This window comes from Oncorhynchus nerka, linkage group LG2 (genome assembly GCF_034236695.1).
Source record: "Oncorhynchus nerka isolate Pitt River linkage group LG2, Oner_Uvic_2.0, whole genome shotgun sequence".
Lineage (NCBI taxonomy): Eukaryota > Metazoa > Chordata > Actinopteri > Salmoniformes > Salmonidae > Oncorhynchus > Oncorhynchus nerka.
The window spans coordinates 5,802,871-5,827,403 of NC_088397.1; the positions used below are offsets into that span (position 1 = coordinate 5,802,871).

Sequence of the window (24,533 nt, forward strand, 5' to 3'; positions counted from 1 at the left end):
CCATGTTAAGATAATGAAATGCATTCTGGGATTCATTGTGCAAATACTCTCCAAAGCTTTGTTGTTTCTGTGATCCTTTTAAGCAACAGTTGAGCTAGATATCAAGAGACAACGGGCGCAAAACGATTTGAGAGAATGTCGAGAATAGAAAATTACGGATTTAAAAATCAGCAATGTATCAACACAAAAGTGAAGCCCAAAAGAGCAAGGATCAAAAATGAGAAAGCAAAGGAGGTTTCAAAATGTGTTAAATTAGATTCAAATGCAGTTCGAGTTCAGCCATTGCTAGCACAAGCAATGTAGCAGGACCAGAAGAGGATGTAGGTTTATCATCACCAGCAGCAGCTTTTCGCGGGTCAAGTGAGCCAAGGCCGAGCTGTTCCATCATACCAGAAGAAGCAACTTTGACAGAGGAAAGTTGACAGGTTGTCAGGTATCGGTGGATACAACCCTGAGCACGAGCTATCCCGGGCCGGGCCGGGCGGGGAGGAAGAGGAGCAGGGCGAGGCTAGAATTGTGGCGGTTGAGGAAACTTTTTACCTATCCAACTGACAGGGGTATTATGCAACAAATCTCGATGCAAAAGTTAAACCGCACGTTATTGCATTAGGCTCGTGTAAACCTACTGGCCCATTCCCAAGAGATGATGAAAGGCGGTGTTTTTCCGAGTCGTATCACACCACTACAACCAAGGCTGGAATCAAATGACCACGTACATGGCTATGTTATTCGGCCAAACTAGATTGCGCGTATTGTGTGCCTTGCTGGCTGTTCGGAGATCAGAGAGCCCTTTTCTTCTCTAATGCGTGGGTGAATAGGGTGAGAGATCGGCGCCATCTAACACCCCAAATAGCATGTCATGAGACATCCCAGATTCACATGGGTGCCTGTTTGGTATATGAGCAATGGAAGCTCAATTGTACTATTAACGCAGAAATTGGTAATGCGTAACGCAGCAAATCTCTGGCAACAGGTGTTGGAGCGCATAGTTAATGTAACTCTCACACTTGCATCGTGTAATTTAGCGTTCAGCTGGATGCACTGTGAAAAGCTGGGGCAGGCCAACAGTGGGAATTTTCTCAGTATAATTGAACTGCTGTCATTTTACGAGCCAGTTCTGAAGGAACTTTTAGAACGCCCAGCAGGATCCGTTAACTATCTCAGTCCTCAAATCCAAAATGAGCTGATTTATATCTTAGCCGAGCGAGTGAAGTGTGACATTCAGGCAGAGATGCAGGAAGCCCCATTTTTTTCTATTATTATGGACACCACACCGGATGTGGTGTGCGGCAGGGTAGCCTAATGGTTAGAGTGTTGGACTAGTAACCGAAAGGTTACCCGAGCTGACAAGGTACAAATCTGTCGTTCTGCCCCTGAACAGGCAGTCAACCCACTGTTCCTAGGCCGTCATTGAAAATAAGAATTTGTTCTTAACTGACTTGCCTAGTTAAATAAAGGTTTTTAAAAAAGTAAGCCAGTTAAGCCAAGTTTGTCGCTATGTGTTAAGTGATGCAAATAATGTCGCCACAGATCTGACCATCAGAGTTGTTTTGGGATTTCTGGAGACTTCAACATAAAAACCTGACAGCATAGAGGACAAGGGGCTGGATATTTAAAAATGTCGTGGTCAGGGGTATGATGGAGCTGCTAACATGAGTGGGGTGTATTCGGGTGTGCAGGCCAGAATATCCGAAAAGGAGCCGCTTGCTGTTTATGTGCATTGCTCAGCGCATAATCTTAACCTGGCTCTCAACGACTCTATCAAAAATGTGCCAGAGATTAAACAGTATGATACTGTTGAACTGTTATACACCTTCTTCGGGTATAGCATAAAGAGATGGTCAATGTTGAGTGGTATATTTGATTTTGCATCAGAAAATGTAACTCCAAAACGACTGTGTCCCACCCGCTGGTCATCTAGATAGGAGTCCCTTGCCGCCCTGAGACGCAGATATGTGGAGGTAATGAAGGACCTCACCAACATTGTGCTTTTAAGTGACAAGAAGGACGAAATGGACGATGCAGCAGCACTTAAATGTTAGTCGTTCTGCAGACTGAGGTTTTAAAAAGTGTGAACGTCGTCTCCAAAATGCTACAGGCCAAAGATACAGACCTGCACAGGGCAGTTAGACTACTCAAGGACATTGTAGAGGTCCTGTCCGGATTCCGACATGATTTTGAGAAGGCCAAAGTCACTGCAAATACCCTTGCCGACAAATGGGGTGCTCAGAAGTGGGGTGCTCATTTGAAGACACTCGGAGAAGGAAGGCAAGGAAGGCGAGGCGTCATTTTGATGAGCTATGTGAGGACGAGCGACTGTTTGATTGGGAGAGTAGTTTTAGAGTCAACGTCTTTAATGCAAACCTTGACATCGTTATTCACCAGCTGTCAAACAGATTTAAAAGCCTGCGGGCAGCATTGAGTCTGTTTGACTCCATCCATCCCACGACCCTGTCCAACGCAGATGATGATGCGCTCTACGAGACAACAAAGCCGGATGGCTGAACATTACAGAAAATATATATCACCATGCTTGGGGCGGCAGGTCGCCTTTGCCCTCATGGTTCCCCACTGTTAGATCTAAACTCAGCAGAGAAATAAGCGTCCTCTCACTGTCAACTGAGTTTATTTTCAGCAAACTTAACGTGTAAATATTTGTATGAACATAATAAGATTCAACAACTGAGACATAAACTGAACAAGTTCCACAGTCAGTATCTGGTGTGGCCACCAGCTGTATTAAGTGCTGCAGTGCATCTCCTCCTCATGGACTGCACCAGATTTGCCAGTTCTTGCTGTGAGATGTTACCCCACTCTTCCACCAAGGCTCCTGAAAGTTTCCAGACATTTCTGGGGGGAATGGCCCTAGTCCTCACCCTCTGATCCAACAGGTCTCAGATGTGTTCAATGGGATTGAGATCCAGGCTCTTCGTTGGCCATGGCAGAACACTGACATTCCTGTCTTGCAGGAAATCATGCACAGAATGTGCAGTATGGCTGGTGGCATTGTCATGCTGGAGGGTCATGTCAGGATGAGTCTGCAGGAAGGGTACCACATGAGGAAGGAGGATGTCTTTCCTGTAATGCACAGCATTGATTGCCTGCAATGACAACAAGCTCAGTCTGATGATGCTGTGACACACCGCCCCAGACCATGACGACCCTCCACCTCCAAATCGATCCCGCTCCAGAGTACATGCCTCGGTGTAACGCTCATTCCTTCGATGATAAACGCGAATCCGACCATCACCCCTGGTGAGACAAAACCGCAACTCGTCAGTGAAGAGCACTTTTTGTCAGTCCTGTCTGGTCCAGGGACAGTGGGTTTGTGCCCATAGGCGACGTTGTTGCCGATGATGTCTGGTGAGGACCTGCCTTACAACAGGCCTACAAGCCCTCAGTCCAGCCTCTCTAAGCCTATTGCGGACAGTCTGAACACTGATGGAGGGATTGCGCGTTCCTGGTGTAACTCCGGCAGTTGTTGTTACCATCCTGTACCTGTCCCGCAGGTGTGATGTTCGGATGTACCGATCCTGTGCAGGTGTTGTTACACGTGGTCTGTCACTGCGAGGACGATCAGCTGTTCATCTTGTCTCCCTGTGGCGCCGTCTTAGGCGTCTCACAGTACGGATATTGCAATTTATTGCCCTGGCCACATCGGCAGTCCTCAAGCCTCCTTGCAGCATGCCTAAGGCACGTTCATGCAAATGATCAGGGACCCTGGGCATCTTTGTTTTGGTGTTTTTCAGAGTCAGTAGAAAGGTCTCTTTTGTCTCCTAAGTTTTCATAACTGTGACCTTAATTGCCTACAGTCTGTAAGCTGTTAGTGTCTTAAACAGGTGCATGTTCAATTGTTTATGGTTCATTGAACAAGCATGGGAAACAGTGTTTAAACCCTTTACAATGAAGATCTGGGAAATTAAATTTGGATTTTTAGGAATTATCTTGGAAAGTCCAGGTCCTGAAAAGGGGATGTTTCTTTTTTTTTTGCTGAATTTAGATGAACTCTAATCATCCTTCTGGAAATCAGACTTTTAAACTCTAGACTAGAACAAGTCTGAGACTATTTTAAACCGTGTCTGAGATAAACCATTTCAGTTATTACAGTTTAAATGTGCAATTTATTCAAGGATTAGGCTCAATCTGTGTCCACGGAACTGCACTATAGAGTTTACTAGATGAATGAAGTGACGATCCATTCAGACCAGCCTTACTGATTGAACTTTCATAACTACATTAGTGCAGTCGGAAGTTCTTCATGGATGTGTAATGTCATAATTCAACATAGCAATAGACTGGGTCATAATTTATGGTCTAATTTATGAATATAATTTATAGCTATAACCTGGTTTTACCATGAGAAACAGATTTCCCAATCTTCTCCTCCTCTTCAGCTTCAATGTTGACATTCAGCTCCAGTTTTTGACTGCAGTCTTCCAGCTTCAGTGATGCCATCTCTGGATCCTGCAGTGCAAACTGGGCTCCACTGTCACAATCAGGACCCAGTGACTGTAGGTTTGTACTCAGTGTGAAAGGAGTGGCAGGCTGGGTTTGTACTCAATGGTAATCTGGAACCTCTGGATAGGATGCTACTCCAAAAATAAGTCTGAGCTCAACCTCCTGGTCCTCCCCTGTGCAGGCCCCACCCCTCTCATTGTAATATTACGTATGAACACATTTTGAACAATGGCTTCCTAAAATGCTGTGGTGTTTACTAACACAATAGGAAAGGTGATAGATGTGGGCCATCACAGGAAAGCTCACAGCTCTTCCACTCTGAACAATGAGGCATGGAATGGGTAAGCTTCCTCTCTGGTTGCATTCTCCAGAGAGCTTCCTCTCTGGTTCCATTCTCCAATAGTAAGTGGGTCATACTTGAATTGTGGTAGTAATATTGTCTCTGGACTTTTGCACCATAGAAAACACTAAAATAAGAATATTTTTTTGTTTATTTCACTTTTATTTAAATATGAAAGGAGGCTAGCTAATTGGCATGTAGAGGTATAGTGACATGTATTGGGGTAGATAGACATTTAAATGGTTTAGCATGCTATGAATTAAACTAAAACCTTTTCTGTATAGATAAGCCATTGACTGAGCAGCACAAATGAATGTAGAATATGAATTTGTCATTAGCGGATCAATGCAGGTTGCAATCAACGCAGTTATCCAAATACATTTTCATCAATGGCAAAAATAATACATCTAGTTTTAAAAGACAATTTAATAAAGAGTTTCAAAGTATGTATATCATTAAAACAAAAGTTGCCTAGGGAGAGATCGAAATTTACAATTGTTACCTGGAGAAAAATGGGTTTAGAAATTTGTACATTTATTTCAGGGGAGGGTCATGTCATTTGGAATCAATTAAATGTCATATTACTCAGGGTTTGAGAATTAGTTGCTTATTATATCGTGATGCCTCTCATCCCTGATTCTCTGCTGGATGAGCAATATTAAGTGTACCAAGTGAAGTCTCAATGAAATGATTGTTAAGTTCTGAACGAACAGAGTAGAAACAGACGGACAACTAGTAAAAAGCACAAATCAGATTTATTCAACCCGCTGGACGCTTCAGATGCAAATACAAGTACATTATTATACCTTCCAACTAGGCCGAGTCACCACTCACCCCCTCTAAGATAATTAGTCTCAATTGATAAGATGACCAAAGTCTGTTCCTCTTCCTGGTATTGCTGAGTGCAAAGCAGAGTGAGGTGTGTGAGATAGGACTGTGGTTAGTGTCGTTGGAGTGGGCCCCAAATGATTGTGCCATTATCCAATACATAGCCTATAATATATAGGCTACCGCACATTGCACACAGAAAAACATAAAAGCCCATCGATGCAGCGATGCTCTTTTGGGTAAATACATGAAACTAGCTCCAGTAGGCTAATCTTTGAGTGTGGACTGTATCATATTGTATTATCTGGACTGGAATTACTCACCTCTTTCATTCCATGAACTGTGGAGAGAACATGCAAATCTGGTGCAGGACATGCGGCCTACAAAGTTACAATTATAAGCTAGCAAATGTGATAATCATTTTGAAATATTTTATTTTGAGCCTATTTTACATTTGTATAATTAGTAGGCGGATGCATATGGATTCATAATATTTCCCCTAATGTTATTAGTCTAACTCCTTTTTCTATGGTTGCTTCATTCCTTCCTGACTTTCAACAGTTAAATAAGTCCTGTTGTCCTCATCTTTATTATTGTAATGACATGCTTGAATAATATAGGACTACAATATAGGTCTACAATATGATAATATAGGACTACAATATAGGTCTACAATATGATAATATAGGACTACAATATAGGTCTACAATATGATAATATAGGACTACAATAATATAGGACTACAATATGATAATATAGGACTACAATATAGGTCTACAATATGATAATATAGGACTACAATATAGGTCTACAATATGATAATATAGGACTACAATAATATAGGACTACAATATGATAATATAGGACTACAATAATATAGGACTACAATAATATAGGACTACAATAATAGACCTACAATAATATAGGACTACAATATGATAATATAGGACTACAATAATATATGACTACAATATGATAATATAGGACTACAATAATATAGGACTACAATAACATAAGACTACAATATGATGTAGGACTACAATAATATAGGACTACAATATGATAATATAGGACTACAATAATATATGACTACAATATGATAATATAGGACTACAATAATATAGGACTACAATAACATAAGACTACAATATGATATAGGACTACAATAATATAATATACGACTACAATAAGATAATACACGACTACAATAAGATAATATACGACTACAATAAGATAATACAGGACTACAATAAGATAATATACGACTACAATAAGATGCAGACGGCTTTCTCTTCACGAAGATTGAATGGTTATGGGTGTGAATCAATAACTTCTATATATTCTACCACCATTGAGCGTTGGCTCTTTCAAACTACCCATGAGTTCTATTGGCTGCTGTAATTAATATTCAGCAAAAAAAAAGCCTGCTTCTCTCTTCCAATAATCTATTAGAGGAAGAAATGCGAGTCCAAGAGCTGAGGAGGGTTTAAGGAAAGGCCAGCAGAGCACAGGTGAGTATTGCACAAGAGACAGAGGCTATTAGCTTATTATGCATAACCCATTATTAATAATCTTAATACTGCGTTGACATTATTAACTGAACAAGGTAGGCTACCACATCTCTCACACACACACACACACACACACACACGCGCACGCACGCACACACACACACACACACACACGCACGCACACACACACACACACACACACACACACACACACACACACGCACACACACACGCACACACACACACACACAGCATACGGAAAGTATTCAGATACCTAGACTTTTTCCCACATTTTGTTGCGTTACGTAATCTACACACAATACCCCATAATGACAAAGCAAAAACGGGTCTTTAGAAATGTTTGCAAAAAAAATATATACTTAAATACATTAAGACGCTTTACTCTGTTGAAGCACCTTCGGCAGTGATTACAGCCTTGAGTCTTCCTGGTTATGACACTTCAAGCTTGGCACACCTGTATTTGGTGAGTTTCTCTCATTCTTATCTGCAGATCCTCTCAATCTCTGTCAGGTTGGATGGGGAGCATCGCAGCACAGCTAATTTCAGGTCTCTCCAGAGATGTTCGATCGGGTTCAAGTCCGGGCTCTGGCTGGGCCACTCAAGGACATTGAGACTTGTTCTGAAGCCATCCCTGTGTTGTCCTGTTGGAAGGTGATCCTTCGTCCCAGACGGAGGTCCTGAGCGTTCTGAAGCAGGTTTTCATCAAGGATCTTTGTACTTTTCTCTGTTCATCTTTCCCTCGATCCTGACTAGTCTCCCAGTCTCTGCGGTTGAAAAACATCCTCACAGCACGATGCTGCTTCCACCACGCTTCACCGTAGGGCTGTTGCCAGGTTTCCTCCAGATGTGAAGCTTGGCATTCAGGCCAAAGAGTTCAATCTTGGTTTATTCAGACCAGAGAATCTTGTTTGTCATGGTCAGAGTCCTTTAGGTGCCTTTTGGCAAACTCCAAGCGGGAAGTCATGTGCTGATTGGCAAAGTGCTGTAGAGATGGTTGTCCTTCTGGAAGGTTCTCCCATCTCCACAGAGGAACTCTGGAGCTTTGTCAGAGTGACCATTGGGTTCTTGGTCACCTCCCTGACAAAGGTCCTTCTCCCCCAATATCTCAGTTTGGCCGGGCGACCAGCTCGGCCATTAACTTGATTACTTGTAACCTCACTTCTGAGAAAATGGCCTTTGAATGTTTTGGTACCTACTGGAGAGCTCTTCTTTGCCCATTCAGCATCGTCCACAGCTAACTGGCTAAAATTGGCTTGCTTGCTAGCTACATCCAGACACAAATGAAAGGACACCTAACTGACCATTTTACTCGCCCTAGCTGGTTAGGCTGTTGTCATGTTATCCAGAGCTAACTGTGCTCCTCTATATGCTGAAAACTGATCATCACACCATCTCTATCTCATACATGCTGTGTGTACTTGCTCATTCCCACAAAAAACTACAGAGGGAAGCAGTACTATCCAGTCAACCATCAGACTCCATTGTTTCAACAAGAGACACCTAAGAGGATATTCAACACTAAGGGCCAATCCAAGGTCATCTCAATATCTTTGCAGTAGACGCTAACAAAACACCAAAACTGACAAGATGCACACTGATCAGTAAAGAGAGGCTAACATTCTGTAATGCTCCTTTTCCTCTGCACAGTTCTCTCACAGTGAGAAACAATAGGATTACAATAGTGTTCTCCACTTTCTTCATTTGATCCAATTCACTTACCACTTCTTTAATGAGAATTAAGTGATGGAGTGACTTTAATCATAGCTGGTTTGAGAGAACTGTTACCAAAAAAGGATACTTTAATACGGGTCCATTGTCAATCCACCGAAAACGTAAGATTTTAATCTGCAAAACTCTTGGCTTGTGTGTATCAGTTGGTGTGCTTCTCTCCTGTGTGTGTTTTCTGATGAACAGTCAGAGCACTTGATGTTGTGAAGCATTTACCACAGTCAGAACAAGAGTAAGGCTTCTCTCCCGTATGTGTACGATGGTGTGTTTCTAAGTTTCCCAGTCGAGAGTAACTTCCCCCGCAGTCAGAGCAGGAGTATGGCTTCTCTCCTGTGTGCACTCTCTGATGAACTGTCAGAGCACTTGATGTTGTAAAACTCTTCCCACATTCAAAGCAGATGTAAGGCTTCTCTCCTGTGTGTATACGCTGGTGTTTCTTTAAGCTGCTGTGTCGAGAGAAATTCTTTCCACAGTCAGAGCAGAAGTAAGGCTTCTCTCCTGTGTGTATACGTTGGTGTGATTTCAAGCTGTCCTGTAGAGAGAAACTAGTCCCACATTCAGAGCAGGAGTAAGGCTTCTCTCCTGTGTGTATACGTTGGTGTTTCTTTAAGCTGCTGTGTTGAGAGAAACTCTGCCCACAGTCAGAGCAAGAGTAAGGCTTCTCTCCTGTATGTATTCGCTGGTGGCATTTTAACGTATCAATTTGGCTGAAACAAGTCCCACAGTCAGAGCAGAAGTAAGGCTTCTCCCCTGTATGTATTCGCTGGTGACTATTTAACTTATCCAATTGGGAGAAACTCTTTTCACAGTCCGAGCAGGAATAAGGCTTTTCTCCTGTATGTAAACGTTGGTGTATTTTTAAGTTGCTCCGTTGAGAGAACCTCTTCCCACAGTCAGAGCAAGAGTAAGGCTTTTCTCCTGTATGTATACGTGCATGTGCTTTTAAGGTATCCAATAGCGAGAAACTCTTCCCACAGTCAGAGCAGAAGTAAGGCTTCTCTCCTGTGTGTATATGTTGGTGTTTTTTTAAACTGCTCAGTTGAGAGAATCTCCCCCCACAGTCAGAGCAGGAAAAAGGCTTCTCTCCTGTGTGTGTTCTCTGGTGAACTGTTAGGTCAGATGATGTTGCGAAGCATTTTCCACAGTCAGAGCAAGAGTAAGGCTTCTCTCCTGTGTGTATATGTTGGTGTCTCTTTAAATGGCTCAGTCGAGAGAATCTCCCCCCACAGGCAGAGCAGGAGTAAGGCTTCTCACCTGTGTGCACTCTCTGATGAACTGTCAGAGAATGTGATGTTGTGAATCTTTTCCCACAGTCAGTACAGGAATATAGATTTTCTCCTGTGTGTGTTTTTAGGTGTATTTTTAGCTTTGATAGATATGGGAAAATCTCCTCACAATGTGGGCAGTGGTGAAACCTCTTAGCTCTGTGATCTTCCTGCTTCTGCTCTCTGGATGTAGAGGATGTCTCAACGTGACCTGTGTGAACAGCATCAGAAGAAAAAAGTCAATGGTACAAAATATTATGAGCACATGCTCTTTCCATGACAGACTGACCCGGTGACAGCTATCGGTATACATGAAGCGAAGGAGACAGATTTTTAAGGCTTAAGATCATTTGGATCGAATGTCTGCCATTTAGAGGGTGAATGGGCAAGAAAACAGATTTAAGTGCCTTTGAACAGGGTATGAGATCGTAGGTGCCTGGTGCACCGGTTTGTGTCTAGAACTGTAATGCTGCTGGGTTTTTCATGCTGAACATTTTCCCTTATGTATCAAGAACATTCCACCACCCAAATGACATCCATCTTTTGAGTCAACATGGGCCAGCCTCTCTGTGGAATACTTTCAATGACTGGAAAGAATTGCAAAAATCGTTGAAGCTGGAGACTTATATTTCCCTCACTAACTTTAAACATCAGCTATCTGAGCAGCTAACCGATCGCTGCAGCTGTACATAGTCCATCTGTAAATAACTCACCCAATCTACCTACCTCATCCCCATATGGTTTTTATTTACTTTTCTGCTCTTTTGCACACCAGTATTTCTACTTGCACATCATCATCTGCTCATCTATCACTCCAGTGTTAATTTGCCTATTTATTGTCTTAGCTCCTCACGCCATTTGCACACTGTATATAGACTTTATTTTCTTCTATTGTGTTGACTGTACTCGTGTTTATTCCATGTGTAACTCTGTGTTGTTGTTTGTGTCGCACTGCTGTGCTTTATCTTGGCCAGGTCGCAGTTGTAAATGAGAACTTGTTCTCAACTAGCCTACCTGGTTAAATAAAGGTGTTCTCAACTAGCCTACCTGGTTAAATAAAGGTGTTCTCAACTAGCCTACCTGGTTAAATAAAGGTGTTCTCAACTAGCCTACCTGGTTAAATAAAGGTGTTCTCAACTAGCCTACCTGGTTAAATAAAGGTGTTCTCAACTAGCCTACCTGGTTAAATAAAGGTGTTCTCAACTAGCCTACCTGGTTAAATAAAGGTGTTCTCAACAGCCTACCTGGTTAAATAAAGGTGTTCTCAACAGCCTACCTGGTTAAATAAAGGTGTTCTCAACAGCCTACCTGGTTAAATAAAGGTGTTCTCAACAGCCTACCTGGTTAAATAAAGGTGTTCTCAACAGCCTACCTGGTTAAATAAAGGTGTTCTCAACAGCCTACCTGGTTAAATAAAGGTGTTCTCAACAGCCTACCTGGTTAAATAAAGGTGTTCTCAACAGCCTACCTGGTTAAATAAAGGTGTTCTCAACTAGCCTACCTGGTTAAATAAAGGTGTTCTCAACAGCCTACCTGGTTAAATAAAGGTGTTCTCAACAGCCTACCTGGTTAAATAAAGGTGTTCTCAACAGCCTACCTGGTTAAATAAAGGTGTTCTCAACAGCCTACCTGGTTAAATAAAGGTGTTCTCAACAGCCTACCTGGTTAAATAAAGGTGTTCTCAACTAGCCTACCTGGTTAAATAAAGGTGTTCTCAACAGCCTACCTGGTTAAATAAAGGTGTTCTCAACAGCCTACCTGGTTAAATAAAGGTGTTCTCAACAGCCTACCTGGTTAAATAAAGGTGTTCTCAACTAGCCTACCTGGTTAAATAAAGGTGTTCTCAACAGCCTACCTGGTTAAATAAAGGTGTTCTCAACAGCCTACCTGGTTAAATAAAGGTGTTCTCAACAGCCTACCTGGTTAAATAAAGGTGTTCTCAACAGCCTACCTGGTTAAATAAAGGTGTTCTCAACAGCCTACCTGGTTAAATAAAGGTGTTCTCAACAGCCTACCTGGTTAAATAAAGGTGTTCTCAACAGCCTACCTGGTTAAATAAAGGTGTTCTCAACAGCCTACCTGGTTAAATAAAGGTGAAATAAAAATACATATCAAAAAACACCTTGCACTTCCATTAGGGCACCAAGAGTAGTCTGTTCTTTCCACCAATCGATTGGTCGAAAAAAAATGTACCATCTATTTCTCCATATATAGACACGTTTTAATCAAATCAACCACATGCACTGAGCTTGTCTGATAATTATTTAATCAAACTGCTCTTAAACTAAGACACACAAATGACTAGAGGGAGTTCGACCGCAATTGATACGATTGTGCTCAGACTTTTTTTTGTTGTAAAAGACTAGCACCCGTTGTCTCTCTCTTCCCTGCTGCAGCGACCACCACAGAACATCAACAGTGTTCATCACGCTGTCCACTGTACTGAAGCTGCAACAGCCATTTCTGACTGGAAAGTTCTTTTGCTGAAATCCCTCATATGTTATGGAAAAACATTCTCTATTCCCTCAACTTTTCCTCTCTTTGTGACACATGTATACATTGCATGCACCTGACCAATAGGGCCTAACCTATATCGTAATCACAGCAATAAATTGGTTATAACAAACTCAGAACACCGTAACAGCAAAATGAATGCAGAGGACGTGACGAACTTGAAAATGGGAGAATGTTTACTGGTTGCTCAGTAGGTAAAGGGGAAGTCAGATGTGTGGAATAAATGTGACTAGTTGTGGAAAACACGAGATCAAGAAAAAGAAGGTAAGGATCAAACACTGAGTGCATATTGGGTGTTCCAAATAGGTGCTGTTAAATTACAAGAAAAAAGCTCTGACTATTTGGAACAACGTAAACAACACTAAATAAATAATAAGCATAACCAAGTCTGTTGAATCGTTTGGTTAAGCCTTCATTACAGCATTGCAAAGATATTTAAAAAACAGCTGAATTTTTAAAATGGTTTTTTCCGACATGTTGCGTGAGGCTTTGTGCTCACGGAATCAGTAGGCTATTAAACAAACAGGCAACACAAGCAGGACCGGTCTTATTTCTGCAGATATACACTACCGGTAAAAAGTTTTAGAACACCTAGTCATTCAAGGGTTTCTTTATTTTTCATATTTTCTACATTGTAAGACATCAAAACTATGAAACAACACATATTGAATCATGTAGTAACCAAAAAAGTGTTAAATCAAAATATATTTTATAGCCACCGTTTGACACACGTTACTGGCTCAGACCTCTGTTTTGGGAAACTAGTAGCGGTAAGTTTCATAATGAAAAATTATCTAAATGGGCAAATTTATGAATGCGATGTGCTTTATTTATTACCTAGAGCACAAGTTGACTACACCAGTTTAAAAAGTCACTTAGCAGAATGCTATCAAAATACTAACAAGTACTAAGGAATCTTCATAGAGAAAACGAAATGCTAATGAGCGCGTTGCAAACATTTTGTACAGTTTCTGACAAACTATACAAATATACAGATAACTCAAAAACATGACTGAGTTTACTGCACCCCCAAATTAATATTAGCCTGCAGGGCTCTTGATCCAGGAGGGCATTCTCTGCTGTTACCAAATGCTTGATTTTAGAAGAAGCTAACCACTTAGCTAGGTAGCTAACTAGCTACTAAATTAGCAAACAAAATGGGCAAATGCAGAGCATTTAGCACATTGTAGACTTAACTTAATAGGTTTAAGATATCTAGCTGGCAAACATTTAGTTGTGAATTCCATACTGTAATTAGATCACCTGGCGCATGCTGCACGACAGCGAGTGACTCACAAGACTCCGGTCTCTTCTCGTTGTGTTCTTGTAACAAACACCAGATAACTGGGGACTACCATAAACGACATAATAATGTGAATGAGGTCATGAAGAAAACAATGTTCTTTATCTCGTATTACAAATGTACAATACTTTTTTCATACTGTTCCCCATGGGAATCGAACCCACAACCCTGGCGATGAGAGGACCATGATCTACCAACTGAGCTACACAGGACAGACATCTATCTACCTTCTCATTGAAACAGTTCATCATGAAACAGTTCTACTGCAACTTCTCATGCACAGTGGGAAGTTGGAATGAATAACAAACTTAGTTAGATAGAAACTGCTCTTACCATGAGAAACAGATTTCCCAATCTTCTCTTCTTCATCTTTAATGTTGACATTCAGCTCCAGTGCTTGACTGCAGTCTTCCAACTTCACTGATGCCATCTCTGGATCCTGCAGTGCAAACTGGGCTCACTGTCACAATTAGGACCCAGTGACTGTCGGTTTTAGGTTTGGACTCAGTGTGGAAGGAGAGAGGCAGTCTGGGTTTGTCCTCACTGTTGATGTTACCGGCCTTAGACTTAATCTGAGTCGGCCTGTAGTAATAAAGAGACACGGACACAAAAGCTATTGTCTTGGCAGTTCAGGTACATTCTTTATTCTCAAGAAATATTATATCTTTTCTTGTTCACTTATCTAATTTCAACAGGTCTGGTAGTTAAGCATTGACAGCAAAACACTAATTCACATTTGACGAGTACACACTATAAATTAGGCTACACAACGTAAGTGCACTTAATCTATAGTAGATTTCCCAAATTCACATAAATGACAAAAACCATTTAGTACAAGGTTGCAGTTTGTTTTAGGCAGCTCTATGTACCATTTTCACGGCATGCGGTACCGGAGCGCCAAGTCTAGGTCAAAAAGGCTCCTTAACAGCTTTAACCAAAAGGCTACCTGAACTATTTGCATTGATCCTCCCTAAGTTCAACGCTTGTTGTATTCGGCTAGTGACACATTTGATTCTCCCGAATAATCTTCTCTTCAATGTATTATTTAATTCAAAGACCGATTGTATTTCCCGTTCACACCAGTAACAATTATAGATCAAGGTGGAAACTGAATGTGTCTGAATATTACTACTGTAGAGGACTGCTAATTCCTATGTAGGTGACATTACATTACTGCTAATTCCTATGTAGGTGACATTACACTACTATAGCTGAGACACATAGTAAAACAGGTTGGGCCCCATACAGGATATCTCTCACACACACACACTCACTGTAATCATCCAGAACACTGTCACAACAGGATACTCCTAGCCACAGGTGCTAGCCGGCAGTTCGGCCACAACTCCCCTGAAGATAGGGACGCATACGCTCTTACACACTGACCCCAGAAGACAGGGACGACGCACATACAGTACACACATAGCTGCCGAGGACACCCAGATAAGACACCCACAGATTGGCAGAAAGCCTAGACTTAGAGACAAACTAACACACACACATAATCTCCTCCCAGCCGAACATTGTGTGACTGAAGATAGCGCACACACCAGATCTCCTTTTCAGATGAACGGGGTGTGACGACCAAGAACAGGCATGGCAGGATTCTACGATGACGGACAGACAACAGAGCCAATGCCGGATGACTACACCCCAGCCTGATCCAATCCGAAGATCCGATTTCCTAGATATCAACCTACTTTCTGTTCTGTATATGAAGCTTGTACCCATTGTTAGCTAGTGTCTTTTTTGCTAGTCTCTGATGAGCTAACAGAGGGGCCCGTATATACGCTGTACCAGATATCTCCACTTTGAAATAAACCTGTCGCTTGTCGTACAATCTACCACCTTGTCTGCATCGATCCTTGACCGACTCACCCTTTATCATATCCCATTATCAACAGAAATGGTAGCCAGAGGATGGTTAAATAACGATCCATCAAAGTGAGTTGATTTGGGTGTGAGAGGGAGAGAGGGTGAAAGGACGATTCACAGAGGACAGAGGTGAAGGAATTCGGGGGAGGACAACAATTCTGCTCAACTCGGTAAACTGATCACAAGGCGCACCACAAACAAGGTAAGCAAAACCTGTTAAATCAAACTTTGCATATTTTCGTATAGTCTTGTCTAAATTTTGATCAGTATTACCGAGTGAGTATGAATTCTTGTGTAAATTTAAAATTTGCTGACAAGTTGAAAGTACAGTAAAGTGAATATATGTGGTGACAAACCGGTGACGACCGGGTGATCTAAATCATTGATGAGATATCAGTAGGGGGTCAGCACAGTCTGATAGCTTTCAATGATGAGAGATCACTTTAAGGCCTAGGATAGTCTTGATAGGGATCAGGAATAGAGATCAGTAGGGGATAGTTAACTACTATTCATTAAACCTGGCGCCGAGGGGGACAAATTGTAATTTTGTCCTGTGGCCCGGTCTAGGCCAGTCTGATAAGAGATTCTCTGATAAGGATCGGACATGTGTAATAAACTCTGATAGGGGTCAGCTCGATATGGATCAGGAATAGAGATCAGTAGGGGATAGTTAACTACTATTCATTAAACCTGGCGCCGAGGGGGACAAATTGTAATTTTGTCCTGCGGCCCGGTCTAGGCCAGTCTGATAAGAGATTCGCTGATAAGGATCGGCTTTCAGGGTCAGAGATATAACGTGTTGTTTTGTCTTGTTTTGTCTATTTGTAACTGTTTATATTAAAATGCAATGTGCTTGTAATTGTTTCCATTAAGATTGTTGGTGGTTAGATAGAGAGAGAGAGAGAATTCAATAAGGGTTATTTGATAAATCCGAAACTTCTATGTTGTATGTACCTATGACTTCTGTGTTAAATGTATAATCAGGAACAAAATGACTGATGTATAATTGAAATAAGATCTGAGCACAATATTCAATATCAAGACTAAATAGTCGAATTGATCTCTATACAAACCCATGCGTTTTTTCTCAAACTGAATATACGAGGGAGCAGCTCTGAGATAAGGCAGAGTACGTGGCTCCAGGAATTCATCACGGGTATTTACCAGTGACGGGCTAAGTATACTCAGATAGTCTGAATATATATTTCAATTGGTCAAAATATACATATATATTTACTAAAATATACAATAAATGACAAATGGTGACCCCGACGTGGTCTGGTAAAAGGACATCGCTGGACATTGGTGTGCCAGCCGATTGGCCAGTACTGTCGTCGGACGGTGTGTCTCACAAATCTTGACTGGTCAAATAAAAGGGTAAGCAGACACCTGTTGTGAAAAACTAAAGTTCTGCACATTGGAGTTATCCAAATTTAGTTTTGTGAGACACCTGTTTGATGTAAGTTACTAAATTTAAACTACAATGATGTGTGAGATTGGAAAATAGTTGAGAAAGTAATATCTCCATTGGCAACTGCAATTTTATTATTGATCAACCATACTTAATGGTGCATTGTGTATGGGATGTACTAGTATGCCTGGCTGGTAGGTGGTAACAGAGAACACTTACTACATGTATGAATGGTGGGTAACGGGTGGCCACCAAAGCTTGAATGGATAGTCTGGGACTACATGTATGAGTGGTGGGTAACGAGTGATCACCAACTAATTGGGGGCCGATTTAGCCGTAGGGAAAGGGTATCACTTGGGTTTCAGTAAAGGCATGGGTTGTTGGCAGTATTGTAGTGTACATGGAATGTCGTTGGAAATGGAAAAGGTGTTGAGAGCGCTGAAGTCCACTCTAGGATTAAATAAAGGCAGAGAGGGCAAGGAGTGGAGGAGACGGGGTGAGAAGCTGTACAGAGAATGGACAGAAGGTGGGGCTATTGCATCTCCTACTGTTCTGCTTGCTGGGGAGAATGAAGATTTGTATGTGGAAAATTTGTGGAGCTGGTACCGGTGAGAATGTTGAAAAAGTCGCAGGCTTGCTGATGAGAGTTATATCATAGAATATTGGGGGGGTGTGCAATGACTGTTGGAAAAGGTGTTAAACTCTATTAACGTAAAATTCTGTGTGTAGAGTTATATTATGAGGTTTGAACTATACTAATATTGTAGAATTACATAATCAACATCTGAACATACTTACGATAAACATTAATTGAGCCACTGAGTAATAGATAAGATATACACTAGGTAAGGGGCGACGGGTGTGGTCGATGTAAGACGGAAGTGGTGTTCTAACCAAGTGCTGAGAAATAAGGTAGATTTATTTTGTTCTTTTAATTAGTTTACACAAGTTCTTCCCGGTTATTGATTTTGGTTTGATTGTTCAGATAAAACCACTGAAATTAAACAGGAGGTTAAGATAGACTAACATTAGAATCTGTTTTCATTATGGGGAACAATGAAAGGCCCGCAGAGGGGATTGCAGGCTGAGGTTTTTATGTTAAAGGGACAGTGCACGTTTATCACAATTGTTTGTGTGTATAATGGCTGGGTATCTAAGAAGTATTTTTGGGGAGACAATTTGGAGAAACACGAATAAAACATGAAACATCGAGACAAATTATTTGAGTTTGAGGGGATTATCATAATTATTAGGTTTTGTTTTTGTAGTAAACGTTTGGGTTAAGGGGATTTTCACGTTCCCAGAGACATGGTATTTTACAGATAGGGGAAAAGGCAGACGGAGGGGCCCTCCGCCCGCACTGCAGAGACCTTGAAAGTTGGAGAGAGCAGAGGAGAGGTTTTGGAAAGGGGGGGGCAGGACAGGCAAAGATAACAGTTGCTGAGTGGAGACAGGGGAGAGAGTTGGACATGTGGAAAATGATGGGGCGCTCCTTCATGATGATGTCAGACATAAGGATAATATACTAATCTTACCTAAGTCATGATTTAGAGTAGGTAAGGTTGTTACCTGGGCAGAGCCAGGTATCAAAAGGGGGATGGGTAAATGTGGTCTAGGATAGGATGGGGCCGATTGGATAAGAAACTAATAATTAAAAAAATATATATGTAAGCTAACAATTGGGCATAGAAGTTAAAGATATAATCAGATAAAACATATGAGAAATTGTTTGTTAACCAAGCCTGTATGTCCAGGATTTTATGCATTACAGGTGAACTACAGGTGAAGTCACTCAATCCAGTCCCAGAGGCTTGGGTACCATAGATGACCCCTGGTGACAGCTAGCTGAAAGAGATACCCAGATTCATATCGCACGGCGGAAGGGTAAGACACATTTTTTCACTGTCGGACATTAAAACAGTGTTCGAGAGAAGAACTGGAATTAACAGAATTCCGGGGGCCAACTCTCGAATGAAGTAACCCTACCTGTCCTATCACCCCTGTTTTTGTTCATAGAAGTGAGGATGTGTCTGGCTCTGGCTAAGTGATGTGTATTTTGTTCCAAAATGAGCATAAGAGATCCCTAGATCGGGGTAGACAAGAAGTTAGAGTAGAGATTACATGATAACCGACTTCGGACAGTTCTAGGATTGGAGAAGAGGGTATCCTTATAGCAAGGGGATCCCACAAGGGTGGATAGGTTTTCCATGATATGGGGAAACCTGGGAGCAATGTTGAACTTTGTAAAGGTGATGAAATCCTACTAACCATCAAAACTATTAAGCTCTCTGATGCAGGCACTCACACCCTCGGACTACAAAGGACGAGGACAGACATGATGGGTGTGTTTTCTATTAAGGTACTGCCAAGACCAGAGGTAACCGGACACACTCCTCTACCACCACTGTGTTAAAAATACCATTCAGGTAATTAATGTTAGAGACTATTCGGCTATTGATCAATTAGGAACTGAGACTGGTTTTGATAGTAGGGACAATTTGTGGCTGTCTTATATGAGGTACACAGCTAAAACCCTGAGAGGAAAGGACTGCATTATTTGTAGTCATGCTAGACCTGTTCTGGCTACACACCCATTTGCTGTAGGAGAAGGAGAGGGGTGGTTGTGTATTCTGAGAAGTTTTTACCAGGTTAAGCCCAATTCAACCCTCTGTTCCTCTTTGAGCCTTGTGTTTCCTGCAGTACCTCCTCATCGGGCCTCTTGGGGTGTTGAGGCATATGGGGGCAATTAAGAGTGCATCACGGGTACAGGTAATGGCATTGATTATGGGGGATTGCCTGAAGCTGATTGCAGTAGTAACATAACCATTAATTCCACTTGGCCAGTTACAGGCTGATGTGAGGTGGATGAGTGGAGCCAAGAGTGCTGAGACCCATTCTTAGAGGAGAATGGCAAGGTATGTGTGCTCTGACCAATTTGATAATTCCACTGACCATTGTTGATGTTACTGCTGAACAGCTGTTGGGTTCTGTATCCAAGGGACCTGAAAACATTCCATCCCATGGGAGACATAGACGTAGCGCTCAGAGAATGTAGTTGACATAAACACTAACCTGTTGGGTGTGCCAGTGGGGTTCCTCATGAGTTTCAGGCCTTGGGTAGGAATGATGGACTCTGGCACTTACTACCTACTATGGGTCCAGCCATGGTGGATGCTAGACAGACTGCATGGATTAATTATATCTACTATAATCAACAGCGGTTTGTGAATTACTCCCGTGATGCACTCACTGGTATGTCTGAACAGCTTGAGGCCACATTTGGGGTTTCCAGACAGAATAGACTTGCCTTGGATATGCTTCTTGCCAGTCAGGGGACGTTTGCAAGATGTTCGGTAAACAATGTTGCACGTATATTCCTAATAATACCAGTCCAGATGATATCTAGGGCGGGCTTGATGCACTATCTGATAAGATGAGGTCCACGGGGGTGGAGGAGTCTGTTCTCTTGGCCTGGTTTGGTAAGTACACTGATATGATGGTTACTGGATTTCTGACCCTAATTCTTGTATTATTTGTTATTGATGTGATGTGCTGCTTGCATCATACCGTGTTCTAAGAAATATGTTACAGATATGGTGAAGGCTTCAGGCATGTTGCCTTTGCTTGATGCTCCAGTTGGAGATGCCGATACGGAAGCATGCTTTCAGGAGAGGATGGGACTGACTGAGGATGACCCATGGTATGCTGTGGGTGAGGTAGTAGAATAATTTTACACCACCACAGTTCCTTGTTATAAATTTTATGATAGGTTTTCTTTCCAGTATGTTTGTTCTCCCTGTTGTAAAGGTTTAGAGTCCCTGGGTGGCAAGGAGCCCACCTGATACAGGATAGAAGTAGCTGAGAGGACCAGATGGGTTCTAATAATTCTTTCCTCTGTTTTCCATGACCAAAGTTTTATCCTACATCTTACATGTCAATAACAATAAAGTTTTATCCTGTTTTTGATAAGTGACACCCTTGTGGGTGTCAAAAGGGGGAAACACATATAACAATAGACATATATCACTTGTTATTAATAATAAACTTTTTATTATTTTCATGAAATGCTATGACTGCTGAAATAAAGGATATGAGTGTCAAAAGGGGGACTTAAATTTCACACCTTTGGGGTTATTTTACATTATAGCCATTACCATATATATTATCTGCTGTTGCCTTGGGTGGATGTGTGTATGTGTTATGTTCTCTAGCTGATTTGAAACATTGTTGAAAGTATCAGGGCCATGGAACTTTCTCATGCTGGGAAAATACAGAAGGGAGGGCACATTCAGAGCGTGGGGTTGCGAGAACAAGCAGTCTTTTGTTAGATAACAGGAGCCAGGTGCGAGATAACGGTATGGAACATGAGACCCATCTTTTAGTTTTTGCAGCCATTTTAGTGTTGTGCGGCTGCGGTTGCATTCCATGTATCCGGTCCCTTACTGCTAGAGTTATCTCCAGAGCTATTGACCCTTCTTCCCCTTCCCAGATGTATCCTCTGCTTGCTAATGACCTGCCAGAGTTTGAGGATGAGGTGGAGAATACCCTTTAGAGAGTGTCGAGATGTGAAGAGAGGGTATCACAACTTTTTCCTGCTGGAAAAGGTTGGCTTATGTGGACAAACATTTTACTTATAGCTTAGAGCTGTTGTTCTCCGCAATTGTTAAATGAGGGTTGTAAGTTCCTAGGTGGCTGGTAGCCAACTTAGTACATAGTGGGATTGAGTGGAGAACTTGGTGGTAATACATATACATCCATTTCTTTTTAATGTTGTGCCTTTTTCATAGCCCCTTTGGGAAAAGTTTTCTTTTGTATCAGAATCTAGTTAGGTTGTGTCACGTCTCTGGGGAGACGTGAAGAGAGGGATTTGTAGAGGACTGCTAATTCCTATGTAGGTGACATTACATTACTGCTAATTCCTATGTAGGTGACATTACACTACTATAGCTGAGACACATAGTAAAACAGGTTGGGCCCCATACAGGATATCTCTCACACACACACACTCACTGTAATCATCCAGAACACTGTCACAACAGGATACTCCTAGCCACAGGTGCTAGCCGGCAGTTCGGCCACAACTCCCCTGAAGATAGGGACGCATACGCTCTTACACACTGACCCCAGAAGACAGGGACGACGCACATACAGTACACACATAGCTGCCGAGGACACCCAGATAAGACACCCACAGATTGGCAGAAAGCCTAGACTTAGAGACAAACTAACACACACACATAATCTCCCTCCCAGCCGAACATTGTGTGACTGAAGATAGCGCACACACCAGATCTCCTTTTCAGATGAACGGGGTGTGACGACCAAGAACAGGCATGGCAGGATTCTACGATGACGGACAGACAACAGAGCCAATGCCGGATGACTACACCCCAGCCTGATCCAATCCGAAGATCCGATTTCCTAGATATCAACCTACTTTCTGTTCTGTATATGAAGCTTGTACCCATTGTTAGCTAGTGTCTTTTTTGCTAGTCTCTGATGAGCTAACAGAGGGGCCCGTATATACGCTGTACCAGATATCTCCACTTTGAAATAAACCTGTCGCTTGTCGTACAATCTACCACCTTGTCTGCATCGATCCTTGACCGACTCACCCTTTATCATATCCCATTATCAACACTACATATGTAGAAAACTGATCATCATCAGATTCAGCTTCAAAACAGTAGTGCAACCGTGAAATTGTCTCTCTTTGACGCAGACAGAGTGGGCACCACCATTTTCCCAACTCGCCATTTTTCCAGCTCATTTGACACAAAACCAATAACGACATGTAAAACAAATTCCGACATCTCAAATAAATTGATTATTTATGAAGTTACTTTGACGAAATTATGTACATCCACTCAGGCAAGCCCAAAGTCTCTAACTAGCTAACGTTATGTGAATTGTACATTATTTTTATCCCGTTCTTCACTCACCCAGTTTGACACAAAAATAAAACCTCAACTAAACGTGATAATACCTTAACGTTTTTTTATGACATGTTCTTTCGATATTACAAAGTTTAAACGTTATATTTAAACGTGCATACCTGTATCAATCCATTTGAAAAGGAGACAAAAGTAATCGTCTCTACTGCACAATTCTGCCACTTTCTTTGTTATGAAGAAAGATGCGGCCCTGGCCGGAACTTCCTGTTCCCACTACAGCCATAGAGTTCCTAACCAAGAGACGCAACAACGCGAGACTTGCGAGAAGGCTTGAAATCAGACCAAGCCGAGGTTTGAGAAGTTAATGAAAGAAGTGAACAACTCTGATGCTTTTGCAGCGGCTAATGGGGGATCCTAATAAATACCAAAAAGATAAGTAGGTTGGTACTCTTCGTCCAACGTCAGTAAAACTGATTGACTTTCCTCCTTTCCATCAACACACGGTTTAGTCATCCAAACACTCCAGGAATATTCTGCTTAAGAAGATTAACCTCACGCCCAATTTTTCAGTTTTTGATTTGTTAAAAAAGTTTGAAATATCCAATAAAATGTCGTTCCACTTCATGATTGTGTCCCACTTGTTGTTGATTCTTCACAAAAAAATACAGTTTTATATCTTTATGTTTGAAGCCTGAAATGTGGCAAAAGGTCGCAAAGTTCAAGGGGGCCGAATACTTTCGCAAGGCACTGTATATATGCTGTTACCCATGACTCTAGCCAATGGCTGGCTGAGCTAGCTAGATATTCCTACCCAGAGACCACCAAAGAAAATCTTGATTGGATTTTTTTTCTCTCCAGTGTTAACCCTTCTCTTTCCAACAACAACTGAAGAGATGAAATCAGAAAATTATTACAATTATTGTTAAAGACGAAATACAAATTAAAACGAAATTTTATTTTTAAAAATATATACATTTTTATCAAGCCTTAGCCTTCTCTGAAGGCCCTCATGGTTCCCCATTGCTTAGATCTAGATTAAATCATCCTGACTCAAAATCTAGACTAGGGGAAGTCTGAGACTATTTTAAACCATGTCTGCACCATAGAGTTTACTAGATGAATGAAGTGACGATCCATTCAGACCAGCCTTACTGATTGAACTTTCATAACTACATTAGTGCAGTCGGAAGTTCTTCATGGATGTGTAATGTCATAATTCAACATAGCAATAGACTGGGTCATAACTTATGGAGGTTTAATTTATGAATAGCATTTATATCTAGAACCTGGTTTTACCATGAAAAAAATATTTCCCAATGTTCTCCTCCTCTTCATCTTTAATTTTGACATTCAGCTCCAGTGTTTGACTGCAGTCTTCCAGTTTC

At 41.6% G+C, this 24,533-nt stretch overlaps 1 protein-coding gene and 1 long non-coding RNA gene across 3 annotated transcripts; one reads left to right on the forward strand and one right to left on the reverse strand.

Annotated features, from left to right (window-relative positions):
* Positions 1-8,938: 8,938 nt before the first annotated feature.
* On the reverse strand, positions 8,939-23,400 carry LOC135573329 (zinc finger protein OZF-like). The gene is made up of 3 exons (XM_065022323.1): positions 23,310-23,400; positions 14,302-14,550; positions 8,939-10,362 (listed from the first exon to the last, which is right to left on the reverse strand). Exons 2-3 carry the CDS (start codon positions 14,396-14,398, stop codon positions 9,029-9,031), a joined length of 1,431 nt encoding a protein of 476 aa, XP_064878395.1. The 5' UTR covers positions 14,399-14,550; positions 23,310-23,400; the 3' UTR covers positions 8,939-9,028.
* LOC135573341 (uncharacterized) lies at positions 15,103-22,836 on the forward strand. Of its 2 annotated transcripts, none has more exons than XR_010464669.1 (2): positions 15,103-16,045; positions 19,009-22,836. It is a non-coding gene; the product is annotated as an uncharacterized LOC135573341 (long non-coding RNA). The 2 variants fall into 2 exon arrangements; XR_010464670.1 differs by having other exon boundaries at positions 19,026-22,836.
* Positions 23,401-24,533: the final 1,133 nt, after the last annotated feature.